At 33.9% G+C, this 15,647-nt stretch overlaps 1 protein-coding gene across 3 annotated transcripts; it reads left to right on the forward strand.

Annotated features, from left to right (window-relative positions):
* The first annotated feature begins 2,871 nt into the window (after positions 1-2,871).
* On the forward strand, positions 2,872-6,989 carry LOC137835514 (G-type lectin S-receptor-like serine/threonine-protein kinase At4g03230). Of its 3 annotated transcripts, none has more exons than XM_068644051.2 (8): positions 2,872-4,162; positions 4,303-4,758; positions 5,069-5,197; positions 5,304-5,506; positions 5,596-5,806; positions 5,913-6,150; positions 6,257-6,407; positions 6,489-6,989. In XM_068644051.2, the coding sequence occupies exons 1-8, from the start codon at positions 2,899-2,901 to the stop codon at positions 6,789-6,791; spliced, it is 2,955 nt and encodes a 984-aa protein (XP_068500152.1). In that variant the 5' UTR covers positions 2,872-2,898; the 3' UTR covers positions 6,792-6,989. The 3 variants fall into 3 exon arrangements, with proteins under 3 accessions (XP_068500152.1, XP_068500153.1, XP_090158534.1); XM_068644052.2 differs by having other exon boundaries at positions 2,875-4,162; positions 5,072-5,197; XM_090302408.1 differs by having other exon boundaries at positions 4,023-4,162; positions 4,240-4,758.
* Positions 6,990-15,647: the final 8,658 nt, after the last annotated feature.

Here is a 15,647-nt window from a genome sequence, read left to right on the forward strand (position 1 = left end):
TCAATCCATTTTTTGTTAGTTGCATTTTTTCCATATCCTTCCAACTCCAAAACAACACACCTTTGGTAAATGTCTGAAAGTGATTTTGTTCCTCTTATGGGTTTTTCATCAACATCTTCATTTTCTCTTGAAATTTAGGCTTAATTTTTTCTTCCCAATTTCAATTATTTGATTCTAAAAATGTCACATGTCTACTAACTATTACTTTTTTGCTTTGTGGTAGATAGATTATGTAGATCTTTGAAGTTAAGCTACAATCTACAAATATTCCAAGTTTTGCTTTATTGTAATTTCTCTATCTTTATTTGAGGTATTAAGATAAACTAAGACAACCATTCAAATTTGTTAACTTGGGTTTGTAGTTGTGCCATGCTTCAAATGGAGTCTTCTTTTGCATACTTGTCAGAAATATATTTAGCAAAAACATTGTTGTGTTGGTATACTTAGGTAAAATATTTTTGGTAACCCTTTATCATGGAGTAAAAACCTTGTCATTTCCATAATTCTTCGAACTTTTTCTCTTTACAACACCATTATAGATTGTATGGTGCTGTCAATTGATATTCAATGCCTGCATCTGCAGAAAACTTGTTAACTTTTTCAAAGATATATTTAGTTCAATCATCAAATTTGATTACATGCAATTTGCATTCACTTTGAGTTTCAACCCAATATTTAAACTCATGAATATAACAACAATGTCAAGTTTAAGTTTCATATAGTAGATGCAACTCATCCTTGAATAATCATTAATGAACGCAATATAACATTTTTTTTTTCATTTAATGATGGTATTTTCGTAGGTTCTCCTACATATGTGTGTATTAGTTGTAACATTTTTGAAGTCCTCCAAGTTTTGTGTTGTGGAAAAGAAAGTTTGGTTTGTTTTCCATATTTAGAGTTGAGGAAGATCCAAATTTTAAAAGAAGATTTGATCGTTATAATTAGAGTGAAAATATCTTGTGTAGATAATAACAAACAACAAAGATATTGTCTTGGACTTTCTTATTTTCTTCTCCTTATGTTGGTAGAGGAGAAAATTCATACTCTTCCTTAAAGCCTCCCCACATATCATTTGCTTCTAGGTGGACCTTTGTTCTTATTGCCCAGATGCAATAATTATCATTATAGGTGGTCGCCTAGTGTTGTAGATGAAATTTCAAAATCTATCTATTTGATGAAATGGAATTAAGTGCTTAGACTTTTCTAGTGGTTTCACTTTTTCACTCAAAGGTTCCTTTAACAAAAGGACTATTTACCACTTTGTAGGATATTAAATTTATTGATTGGTCAATAACAAAATTTATACAAAAGAAATGACGTGAAGAGATGAATATAACTGTTTTAATGCCTAAAAATTTGTTATATAAAACAGATGAATTGTTACTATGGGTTCTTAAAAAAAACAACAAAAGGAAAAAAATTAAAATTCAATTTCATGAGTTATAGAATCAACCGTGTCGTCCTTTTTTTTTTTCAATTTAGGCTGACATCTGTGTTTCCTTTAATAAAATTGCTCCATAAGTTTCACACACTTTGTTTCTTTTAATGCTTATATTTGAACACCCACCAACTGCTTGTTAGTTTTCCTGAAAGCATCACCCCTCCCACCCATGTTTCAACGTGAGGTCAGTCCATTGAAATTATCAAGACAAAAGAAAAATATGTAGAAAAGCAAAGAATCCAATATTTGATATCAAAGTAATTGTTGTAGATCCCACATCGACTAGAGATAAGGACATTTCATAATATATAAATGGGTGCAGACCTCAACCCTATGAGCCGGTTTTATGGGGTTGAGTTAGGCTTAAAGTCCACTCTTTAATATGGTATCAGAGCCATTTCGAGCCTATCCTAGCGAGTATTTGTTGGGCCTATCGGGCCACCCGCTATCGGGCCGCTATCGGACCACCCAAAATATATAGTCCCACGCACGAGCTCTATGAGCCGGTTTTATGGGGTTGAGTTAGGCTTAAAGTCCACTCTTTAATAATTTTAAAAAAGAAAATACTTGACTCAAAATAAAATATAATAATTATATAATTAGTCTATTTATTTTTAGAATTATTTTCATCATCATTTTTGCAACCAAACTATCCAATTTAACTCCATCATCTTCTTTCCTACCTTTCCATTTATTTGATACCAAAGTGGTAGGGAGAGAAAAAAAACTTCAAAAAACAATTTTAGAATTTAATTAAAAAAATTTGTTTTACAAATCGTTTTTATTTTATTTTAAATTAAATAAAAATTGTGCTATGGCCTACATTTTTTCTTATCCATTTCTTGTTATTTACGACTCATAACATTACTAGATAATTGCTGTAAAAAAAACACCATTAAATGGTCTTTTTGTCTATATCTGTTATTTCATTCCAAATATATATATATATATATATATATATATATATATATATATTTGTATATATATTTGTATATCTCTCCAACTATTTTTTTATACTGCTCCAGTAATTAAATATAAAAAAAAACTTATTCAAAGAATGGATATATAATCAAATTACAACTGTTTCAAACTTATTTAATAATACTATTTTAAAAATGCTTAAATATTTAAATTTGGACACCATTTCCAATAAACGGGACAAAATGTAATATTGACAAAAATTATTTTATAAAATCAAGAATATTAAATAAATTTAGCTATGATTCTAAATGACTGTGAAATTAAAAAAAAATAAAAATTTATTTAAATTGGCCTAGTATTAGTTACTGTAACTATAATTCTGTTTTTTTTTCTGTAGAATATTAAATGGAATTTCAAGCAATAATTTTCTAGAAAAATTATACTCACTACAAGACAATTATTAATAAAAATTAATTTTAGAAATAGTTATTTATTATAGAAGGATCAGAGACCATAGAAGGTTTGTACTAGCAATGAAAAGAGAAGGGGTTGTGTTGTCGTTCTATCTTCTTCTTCTCTGGCTGCTGCTATGCTTCCAAATATGTTTGGGAGGAGATACTCTGAAGGCTACCCAGAAGATAACTGACCAAAGAAACCTTGTTTCATCAAACGCCACATTTGAGCTGGGCTTCTTTTCTCCTCCTGGTGTGAAGAGTGGCGAGAAAAGATACCTGGGGATATGGTATCACAAGCTGGAACCACAAACAGTGGTGTGGGTTGCCAATAGAGATGACCCTGTTGCAGATTCCAGTGGAGTTTTTCGAATTGCGGAGGATGGAAATGTAGTTGTTGAATATGCATCCAAAAGCCTCTGGTCCTCCAAACTTGAACCATCCTCGTCCACAAACAGAACATTGAAGCTCCTAGATTCGGGGAATCTAGTACTGATAGATGACTCTGAAACGACATACCCGTGGGAAAGCTTCAAAAACCCAACAGACACGTTTCTTCCCGGCATGAAAATGGAAGCGACTTTGTCGTTGACTTGTTGGAGAAACTCCGCTGACCCAACACCTGGGAGCTTCACCTTCAAGCTGACTCAACAGGAAGGGAAACAAAGCTTCCGTGTGCAAAAGGAAACACAAATCTACTGGGCACTTGATGAACCTGACACAGAAGCGGCTTCCCAGATGGTATTTAATTTGTTGAACAACGACATCTCGTCTAATAAATCGTACAGTTATTCTAACAAAACACTCTTCGTATCACAACCTTCCATGTACAATAAATCAAGGCTGTTGATGAATTCTAGCGGGGAGATAGTGTTTCTGCAGTGGGATGAGAAAGAATTCCAATGGAATAAGAAATGGTGGATGCCAAAGGACAAGTGTGACACGCATAATTATTGCGGGAACTTCGGCATATGTAACAGAGAAAACTACTTTCCGCGGTGCAAATGTTTGCCAGGATTCATTTCTAATGTAGAATCGAATTCCGAAGGGTGTAGGAGAAAATCAATATCGTGTACCAACAAAGACGTGACGTTCCTGAACTTAACCAACATAAAACTGGGGAACCCAGACCAACGAAATTATACTGAAACAGAAGCAGAATGCCAATCCACATGCATCAACATGTGTTCCGAAACACAGTGCCAGGCATATTCATTTAATAATTCTATATACGGTGACCGTGGTTCATCCTCGTGCAATATCTGGACGCGGAATTTACCTTCTCTTCTCGAGAACTTCCCGCGCGGTCGTGATCTTTCTATCTTGGTTAACACAGCAGATATAGGTAATTTATATATTCTTAATTGAAATAGTTGGAACTTGTAGATGATATTCACAGGTCTTATTGTATTGACTTGTCAGTTGGAGGGATGGATTGAAAGGTAAAGACATGATTTATGGCTGAATTAATATGTTGTTGTGTAGCACCAACTGCAAAATCGTGTGAACCTTGCGGCACATATGCAATTCCTTATCCGCTCAGCACTGGGCCAAACTGTGGAGACCCCTCGTACAACAAGTTCAATTGCACCAAATCCACTGGCAAAGTTAGTTTCATGATGCGCGGGGGAATATCATACCCAGTAACTGAGATCGATGAAGATAACAGAATGTTTTTCATTCAACCAGACTATTCCAATTCGTTAAATCCCAGTTTCAACCCTCAAAATAGCATTGATTTTCCGTTTAGTCTAGCCGAGTACACTGAAGGGGTCGTAATAAAAATCAATTGGCGACCAGCGCCAGAACCGCCGTGTAGTAAGCCTATAGATTGCCTGAATTGGCCACATTCGACATGCAGAGCAACGAGGGAAGGAGAAATTAGGTGTCATTGTGATTCAAACTATATTTGGAATGCCACAATCATGAGATGCACCCAAGGTTATAAGCCTCTCCAGCACTGTTCAAAATAATTGCTTGTGTTTAATTTGCTTGTGTTTCCTTCTTCTGCCAAGCATTCATTGTTGATTAAATTCCAAAGCTCCATTAAGAGCAAACTTTGAAGAGTTCTGTGTGTCAATTGGTAGAACGTAATGATGGAATTAGTCCTTCTCCTGGATTTTCCAAACTGCTTTAAAACAGTGTCTTGACTAGAATTAAATTGCGATGTCAATTAAAGGTATTTTGGTAGAACAATTATATTGGTGTTTGCCCTCTTACCCTTTTGAAGATTTTTTCCTTTCTGTGACAGAAGAGCCATCAGGAAATCATTCAACCCTACTGGAATTGATTCTTTTAGTAACTCTTTGTTCCCTGGCTACTGTGGCATGCATAACAGGATTTGGCATTGTGTGGAAAAAGAAAAAGGCCCGTAAGCTTGGTAATAATTTGTAGTTTTGCATGTTGAATTAAAAATATGTTATCTTCACACATGAAAAATATGTTATCTTCACACACAAATTCTGCTATCTTGTTATCGAGTTCAGATGGCGCAAGCACCCGAATTCAGGAGAGCTTGCATGAGAGTGAAAGACATGTCAAAGGTCTGATTGGTTTAGGAAGTTTAGAAGAAAAAGACATTAAAGGCGTTGAAGTGCCTTGTTACACTTTTGCAAGCATTCTCGCAGCTACAGATAATTTCTCAGACTCTAACAAGCTTGGAAGAGGAGGCTATGGACCTGTTTATAAGGTGATTTATTCACTTCATCCAACTCTATTACCTACCAACCATTGAATCCATGCAAAATTTTCTCACGATATATGGAAACTTTTATCCAGGGAACGTTTCCTGGAGGTCAAGAAATAGCTGTGAAGAGACTTTCAAGTGTTTCCACTCAAGGCCTACAAGAATTCAAGAATGAGGTTATTTTGATTGCCAAACTTCAACATCGAAACCTGGTCAGACTGAGGGGCTATTGCATAAAAGGGGTTGAAAAAATCTTACTTTATGAATACATGTCAAACAAGAGCTTAGACTCATTTATATTTGGTTAGACTCCATATTCAATCATACTACTTCCATAAAGTATTCTCTAATTATCACAACCATGACTTCACTAACCTTGTTCTTAATTTGAAATGTGAAATGTTTAAAGACCGAAGTCGAACTATACTCTTGGATTGGCCAATGCGGTTTGAGATAATTGTAGGCATTGCACGAGGCATGCTCTACCTTCATCAAGACTCTAGATTGAGAGTGATTCATAGAGACCTGAAAACCAGCAATGTTCTTCTAGACGAGGAAATGAATCCAAAGATATCAGACTTTGGCCTTGCCAAAATATTTGGAGGAAAAGAAACTGAAGCAAGTACAGAGAGAGTGATGGGAACCTTGTAAGTTCACCAACTACATGTGATTGTAAATGCTAATTGTTAATTTTCTGAATGTGATGTTTAATACATGCTTGGTACATATAACATTGATTTTGGTTTTTTGAAGTGGATACATGGCTCCAGAGTACGCTTTGGATGGATTTTTTTCAGTCAAATCTGATGTTTTCAGCTTTGGAGTAGTCCTACTAGAGATTCTTAGTGGGAAAAAGAACACAGGATTCTTTGAGTCCAAACAAATCTCTAGCCTTTTGGGTTATGTATGTTTCTTGTGCTGCAGTCTTTTGTTGTTTTTATGACTTGTATTGACCTTTGAATAATTGTTCTTGACATTGTATCAGGCATGGAATTTATGGTCAGGGAACAAGCTACTGGATTTAATGGATTCTTGCCTTGGTGAAACATGCAACCAAAATCAATTCATTAAGTGTGCAATTATTGGGCTATTATGCACACAAGATGAACCAATTGATCGACCCACTATGTCAAATATTTTATACATGCTTGACAAAGAGACAACAACCATGCCAATTCCCAGACAACCAACATTTTTTATGACGAAGCGTTATTCTAGCTCAGCTTCCTCTTCTACCAATCCAGAAATAAGTTTGCATCTTGACACCAGTTATCAAGAAGGTCGATAGTGCGTGATGAAACCTTAAGTTTTAATACATGAAAAATATATCTTTGTAATTTTAGTTGTATTTTATAACAAGTTAGGGTTTTATGTATTATTTTTAAGGATTAGTTTTAATATTCTCTCTCTGCACTCTAAATCAATATAAATAAATGTTTAGGTTTCTCTACCACATATTATATATATACAATATATATTTCAATCTCCTCAAATCCATTTACATAACATCATTAGGGTCAATCATCACATTTGAAATTCAAATTTCTGTCACGATTTTGTCGGTAAAAAACACATCAAAGATTTAAGAGATAAAGATGTATTTAAAGAGTTTTTAGCCTCGGCTCTTAAATCACATTATATTATATTGGACATACAGTAACGTTATTTTTTTAAGATTACACTACATGTAAAATAGTACTCTTATATTTTTATAGTTTTAAAATTCTAATGAATGAGACTCATACTTTATTTTTTTTTAAAATATTTACATTCCTTATACTTTTAATACTCAATACTTGTTTATTTATTTATTTTAATAATTTGATCATTTCTATATTTTATTTAAACATACTATATTGACTAAAATTTGAATAAAAAATTATAAAAATTAATTTTAAATATAAAAGTGAATACTTTTTATAAACAAAAAATTGAATTATTTAATTGTTATATATTATAAATATTATAAAAATTACACTGTCAATAAATTATAAATTGTCATATAAAATTATATTTTTTTTAAAAAGTATCATTTAAATAAAAAATATCATTTTAAATAAAAAAATAAATAACTAAAAACTATATGATTAAATCTAAAATATTTTATTTTATTTTATTTTGCATTAGTATTGCAACTTTTTGCTAGTTTAGTGTATCAAACAATAATTACACTTCAAATCATGTGACTGGTGTTGATTGCATAAACTTTTGCACAAAGAAATCAAACAAAATTTTATGACTTTTATCAGAATCAAGAAGGTTTATGAGAATGTGGTTGACTCCTCGCAATGAACTCTTTTTTTTATCCCGAAGATGTTTGTTAGACAGTGTTCTAGTTGTCAATGAGGTAGTGGATGAATTGAAGAGGAAAAAAAGAGTGGGGTGATTGTACATATTGACTTTGAAAATGCATATGACTATGTCAGTTGGAAATTCTTGTATTACATGATGGCTAGGATGGGCTTTTGTGAAAAATGGGTGCACTGGATCAAAGAATGTCTGGAATCCTCTTCTATCTCTATCTTATTTAATAGAAGTCCATCTAAGGAATTCAAACCGACTAGTGGTCTCAAACAACGGGACCCAATTGCACCGTTCCTTTTCCTAATTGTGGCTCAAGGACTTTTAGGTTTAGTAAATCAAGCTGCTAGAAAGGACTTGTTCTCTAAACTGAAAGTCGACACCAAAAAAGATGACACCTTGATCATGTGTGGCCCGAACATCCAAAATGTTCGTGTTGTTAAAGCCATGCTTAGATGTTTTAAAATTTGCTCTGACCTTATAATTATTTTTTTAAGAGCAAAATTGGTGCCCTTGGAATGGAGATAAATGTGCTATAAATGTTCTTTGAGGTTCTTCATTGCAGTATTATGAATATTCATTTTATTTACCTTGGTTTGCCTATTGGGTGAAATTATTCTAAAGCTTCTTTATGGAACCTGGTGATTACAAAGGTTAAGAAGAAGCTATCAATCTAGAAAGGTAAAAATCTATCATTTGTTGGTTGTGTTTGTTTGATTCGCTTTGTGTTGAATGTTATTCCTATGTATTATTTTTTGTTCTTCAAAGCCCCATCCTCTATATGCAAAAACATTATAAGGCTTTAGCACAAATTCTTGTGGGGTTGGGATGCTGAGGGAAGGAAAATCGCTTTGATTAAATAGGATAATATATGCAAACCTAAAGTGGAGGGAGGGTTAGGCATCAAGCAACTACACTCTTTCAACAAAGCTTTACTGGGTAAATGAAAATGGAGACTTGGGTCTCTAGAGAATGGTTTATGGAAAGATATTCTTGTTTCTAAATATGGCTCATGGAGAAATCTATATGAATCTAGAATCTTAATGCATTCATTTAGGTGGTGGTGTGACTTAAAGAAAGTGTGTGAGGATGGACAAGGTATCATTTGTTTTGATTCTAATATGAAATGGGCAGTAGGATCTGGTGATAAAGTAAAGTTGTGGGAAGACGTTTGGGTGGATAATTGTCAACTGAAAGTTAGATTTTCAAGGGCGTTTAATAATTCTCTCAGCATTGATAGCCCCCTGTGTTGTTTTGGTAAATGACATGGAAACATCTGGAGTTAGGAATTCAAGGGGAGAAGAGAATGATTTGAGTGGGAGAAGACCCAACTATTTAATGTATTGGTTGCTTATTAAAAAAAATCGCAAAATGTCACATTCTTATGAATTAATTTTTAGGATAGTACCATTTAATATTTGAATTTTTTTGAATAAAACCAGTTTTATTTATGTTAGAAAATTTGGTTTCTAAGAAATTGAAATTATTTCGCATTTCTAAAAAAAAATCAAGAATTTTGAAAATATGATTTATATACTATCCTGATGAAGGTAGTGGTAGCACACACGTTGTATCTATTGGAATGTACAACCTACATGCTATCTATATTGGCATAAGACAATTATGACTTGAAAGGTATAACGACAGTGTTTAAGGATTCCAAATACTTAAAAAATTATTATGCTAAACTTAAAATGTACATATATAATTATTAAAAGATGGATAATTAAAAGTGTAAGACTTTGAAGCTAAAATATATCAATTTGATAGAAAAAGTTTATGTTGCTTATTTTATTTTAAATGAAATGATGTGTGATTAACTCACTAGTGCATAAATGTAAAACAAATGCGGCTATTTTAAATTTACAAATGTGGTCATAGAACCGCATTTGATCAGCACGCATTCGTAAATCGGGCATATACAAATGCGGTCATAGAACTGCATTTGTATATTATTCTGAATGAGGGATGAGGGTTAGGGGGATTAGGATTTACGAATGCGGTCTTGGTAAATGACCGCATTTGTAAATAGTGTTTTTTTTTAAAGTGCAGTTTGTATTGTGCATAAACCATATAATTTAATAACCTGCATAAGATCAAACCCAGCCAGACAAATATAGAAATATAGTAATCAATTGAAATCATCAAAATGTACATTTACAAGTAATCAAATTACATATAATAAAACCACTATTGTTTACCTATGCTAGAGTTATAAAAATTTATGAAATATGTGGACCAAGAATCTCTAACATATGAAATGCCTTCCTCATTCATTGGTGTTTCTTCTATGAATAACTGCATTGCAAAGTTGACATAAATTAGTTTTTAGATATATATATATATATATATATATATATGTTGAAGAATTATAAAAATGATTTAACATATATAGTACCTCTTTCCAACCAGTTTTAACACCTAGTCTTATAATGGTAATCATCCATTGCATAATGTAATAGTCACACTCATAGCTTCCTGGTTGTTTATTACACTATAATTCAATAAAAAGTAATATGTTAGTATATTGATAAACAATGATAATAGAGAAAGAAAAAAATTACAAACCTTTATTCTTATCCAGTTCAAATTATTTGAAATTGATCGACCTTTTAGGATGTTATATCCACGCCATGAACTGGTTAATACAAAAAACCTCGTAAGTAGATGGTTAATTAGTAACATATACAAAGTTCAGTTTATAATGTACTTACGTATCAATGATATCCTTAAAGTTTGTGGGAATCTTCTTGTGTAGGGAACAGAACCACACAGCAGTCTTATCAACCATTGATAAGACAAGTAACTGCCAATGATGCCTATATCATCAATGAAAAGAGTTAGTAAATATTTAAAACATTAAATAATAATAATTGATGACTGATAGCTGTCGTTTTGCTGTCAAATTAATATGATTCTAGCGTAGACTTGCCTAACACTAGAGAGATGATAATATAGTTGTGGTCAGATGACCCCAAGTCATCTCCCAACGAATCCAATAGTAATTTCAGTGAATAGAATTCAAAACCTATCTGCAAACAATGAAAATTAGCAATAATAGTAAAGAAATAGGGGTTGTGATCGCTTAGCAAGAAAATATAAATGATGATTTGAATCAGTAAAGAATGCAGATTGACTCCCAAGTTCTTCCACCAATGAATTCTTCACAGGCTCTCTAAATATTATTCTTTTCTCAATCCTCAGCAGAGTTAAACTAGATTGAACATGCGCCAAACCTAATTCAACTGAAGCTCACCAGTAAAGCATGCGTCTACCGGTTTAATCAATACCCACTTTGTTCCATGCGTATACTCCATGGGAATGCTTATCTCCTCTCTCTTGAATCATGCGCCCAAGAAATTAATTAGAACAATACGAACTAACTAAGAAACCAAAGTTTAAGATAAGGAAGACTCTCAATCATGCGTTCAAGTACAACCTCTCACAAAAACTAGTTTTCCAGGAGATTAGACAATAAAAACAACTGCTATAGAGAATTAAAAATAGAAACTTTTATTGATCAAAACCTCAGAACTCAATGGGGAATCACAAAGGAATCAACCAAAAGGTTTAGCTTTCCATGCGGAGGCAAAAAAATTACAAATAAGAAAAGAAACTAAGAAAACCCTATGAAGCTCTCTCTCTTTCTACTTAATGCTTGTGTCCTTTTATAAGGCTTTTCTGCTCCAAGGATCTTGGGAAAATATTGCAGTTTAGATTTTGTAAACAGTTTCCACTTTCCATAATTCTTTTTATTTTGCAGAAGATTTGCTTCCAATTCTGTTTCTGGAATCTTGTAGCTTTTATTTTCTCTTTCTTCTCCAACAGAATTTGTTTTCTGTTTTGATTCAAAGAAGCAACTTGGACTTTTGCATATTTGGCCCATTCACAAAGGTAGATGCTTCAGATCATTTACCCTAAAAACACAAAATTAACAATAATAATAGTTAAGGCCTAAATAAACCCAATTATAAGAATATTAATTAAAACAATGGATTTATTAATTATTATAGTCCAATAATCTATGATTAAGGCTATTAAGTGTGAATAAATATATGCTTGTGGGAATCTTCTTGTGTAGGGAACAGAACCACACAGCAGTCTTATCAACCATTGATAAGACAAGTAACTGCCAATGATGCCTATATCATCAATGAAAAGAGTTAGTAAATATTTAAAACATTAAATAATAATAATTGATGACATATAATTAAACTTACTCATTAATATAAGGGCATAAATAAATTTGTTTTCCCTCTTTTTCCAGGGTGTTAGTGATGTATGCTTGAGTCTCAGTTGAGTTTGGTCCAACGGGATTAGTATATGCAAGATCTAAGAATCCATATATATTTTCCTTCCCCTCAGTGATACAGACTCTATGCAAAAACCTACAAGTTTTTAGTTAAAGCATAATCAATAATAATTTAACATAAAGTAAATTGAATAATAGGTAAAGATACTTACATCATAAAAAATTGAATTATACTTATATTGAGCTCCTGTTTCCCAGATATAAATTCTGATAAATCTGTGTTGTAAATCATCAGTGGCAGTTCAGTGTTTATTTGAAAAAATGTATTATCCCACGGAACTGGAAAAGGTTCATTGCCAATCTGACTAGCAATGAGACGTAGGGAAGCTATAGGATCGTCAACTGGAACCTCACGCTTCTTTTCTGGACTTGGTGGCTGAAAAGGTTTCTACAAGATAAACAACATTTGTATTAAATTATATGTAATATATAAATATAAATAAAAAAAATAATATAATGAAATGAAATTATTACATGAGGTTAGGGCATAGATCGAATGAGCTCTGTGGGCCAGGCAACGAATGTCTGAAATGCATCGGCCACACTGGTTACCTCATCTGAAGGTAGTGGAACACGAGCATCAGGAAATCGTACTTTTTCAATTGTTACCTTCGCCACATCAGGGGAGAGAGGAACGTTATGTAAGGTGGTAGCGTTTTTATAGACTTTTCCAAGTGTCACCACCCGAGGAAGTTTGTCGCCCACTACCAGTAGCTCACAATCCTCCGTCTGCCCATTGATATCATCCCCTGTTGGAGGAGCTGCACAACTCCCCTTTGTGCTCTTGGGAGTGGGACTAACAAGGGGTTCAATCGGCTCAGCACAAACTTGTTGCGATAGAAACTCTTGTCGCATTCGATCATTCTCCTTTCCCATCTCTAGCCGCATCAAACCAGTCTCCTTTCTCATCTCCTCCATTAATTCTTCATGTATCTTAGTCTTCATTTGAGTTTCGTTCTCTTTGGAGGAGGAGGATGACTGTCGTTCTAAAACTCCAAAATATAGTTTAATTCCGACCCCTTGTCCCGCTGCACGAACACGACCAGAGTGCTCAGGTCGTCCAATTGCTTCAACCAGGATATCGTGACGACCTTCAGCAACAAATTTACCGTCGGATTCCAAGGAATCCTGCAAGAGTACACAAAAATCATATTTTCAATCATTAATATAATTAATGCTTTAAAATAAATGAAAATAACAAAAATAACTTACAATTTTTTCGATGATAACCCCGGATTGCTCAGAACTTGGTGCACCCAACTTTTTAATTCGGGCCCTCTTCCATTTTACATGGCGAAAAGGTGGTGATGGAGGAGAAGTGACCCCTGTTTCCACATTCCCAGACAACGTCCCCTGTTGAGATTTCTCCTTTTCCACCATCAGTGTTTGCTCAAGTTTTCGATACCCCGAACGAGACATAACGTGCGGGGTAAGATTCTTCAAAGCTATCTCTTGAGCTTTCTTCCGACGATCCTGTCATAATTGAAATAAACAAATTGAAGTAAATAAGATAAACTTATTAATGTCATATAAACAAAAAAGTTACTTCACTTACCATCCAAGCCTCATTTTCACAGCTTTCTCTAAAAAGACGCCATGTCTCTTCATCAATATGTTTGTACTTTAAACAGGATTTTCGTCTTTAAGGTCGCCAAAAATGTATCTGGAAGTCAGTCTTAACTTAAAGGTACGAAATTTTCTCATAACCTTTCAAAATTTTCATATACCGCTCAACAGGATACATGCATCTTAAGTACACTGGTCCACACAATCTAACCTCTCTTACCAGATGCACAACTAGATGAACCATGATGTCAAAAAAAGACGGAGGAAAAAACATCTCCAATTCACACAAGATAACAACAATTTCATTTTGAAGTTCATCTAGTTTTGAGGGATCAATGACTTTACAACAGATGGAAGAGAAGAATGAGCACAAACGGGTTATGGTATGTCAAACATTTTTTGGTAAGATCCCACGGATAGCTACCGACAACAACTGTTGCATCAAGATGTGACAATCATGAGACTTCAACCCAATTAACTTCAAATCTTGCATTGACACTAGGCTCTTCACATTTGAGGAATGTCCTTGTGGCACTTTCACACCTTTTAGACATTGACAAAAACTAATTTTTTCATCTTTTGACATTGTGTAATAGGCTGGGGGAAAATATGTACGCTTACCCATTTCTATGGGTGCCAACTCGTCGCGTATGTTCATCTCAATCAAATCTAAACGAGCATTTAGACCATCCTTCGTCTTCCCGTTAATGTTAAGAAGTGTACCAATTAAGCTATCACACACATTCTTCTCAACATGCATTACATTTATACAATGTATGACTTCTAACCTCGACCAGTACGGAAGATCAAAGAAGATTGATTTCTTCTTCCAAATATTTGTCACGGATGACTCTTTTTTTTTACTTACCGAAGGTGTGGTCTATGTTATTTACTTTTTCGTAAACCTCAACACCGGTTAATGGAGTTGGTGGACCACTACCCTCTTGGTGTCCATTAAAGGCTTTTTCCAACCTCCGGTAAGGATGATGACTTCTAAGAAACCTCCGATGCCGAAGATATACTGTTTTCCTTCCATGTTTCAATTGTTGAGAAGCAGTGTCTTCTTCGCATATTGGACACGCTTTGTGACCCTTAACACTATAACCTGATAAGTTACCATATGCTAGAAAGTCATTGATGGTGCAAAATAACATGGCATGAAGCTTGAAAGTTTCATTAGCAAATCCGTCAAATACTTCAACACCCTGGTCCCACATTAACTTCAAATCTTCAATTAGGGGACTTAGATAAACATCAATATCATTCCCTGGTTGTTTCGGACCGGATATCATCATAGACAACATCATGTATTTTCGCTTCATGCACAATCCAGGAGGTAAGTTGTAAATAACTAGTAATACAGACCATGAGCTGTGATTTGTACTCATATTACCAAACGGATTCATTCCGTCTGTAGCTAAACCAAGTCGGACATTTCTTGATTCTTTACCAAACTCTGGAAAGTCATCATCAAATTTCTTCCATTGAATAGAATCAGCTGGATGTCGGTACATGCCATCGCATTTCCTCTCATCTGCATGCCATCTAAGATTCTTAGCATCTTCTGGGTTTGCAAACAAACGCTTCATCCTTGGAATGATGGGAAGATACCACATAACCTTCATTAGGGGTCCATGCTTTTCCATTTCATCAATAGAATCATTATCTTTTTGTTTCAACTTATAACGTGATAACCCACACCTCGAACAACTTTTCAACAATTCAAAATCTTTCCGGTATAATATACAATCATTAGGACATGCATGTATCTTTTTGTACTCCATACCCATTGAACAAAGAATCTTTTTGGCCTCGTAATTACGATTAGGTAGACTATTTCCCTCTGGAAGCATATCCTTCAACAGCTGGAGCAATTCCGTGAAGCTTTTATCAGTCCATCCTTTTATTGCCTTCAAATTCATCAATCTTAACACCGCCGACAACCGTGTGAAGTTAGTTGATCCA

This window comes from Phaseolus vulgaris, chromosome 5 (assembly GCF_051622355.1).
Source record: "Phaseolus vulgaris cultivar YP4 chromosome 5, ASM5162235v1, whole genome shotgun sequence".
Classification (NCBI taxonomy): Eukaryota; Viridiplantae; Streptophyta; class Magnoliopsida; order Fabales; family Fabaceae; genus Phaseolus; species Phaseolus vulgaris.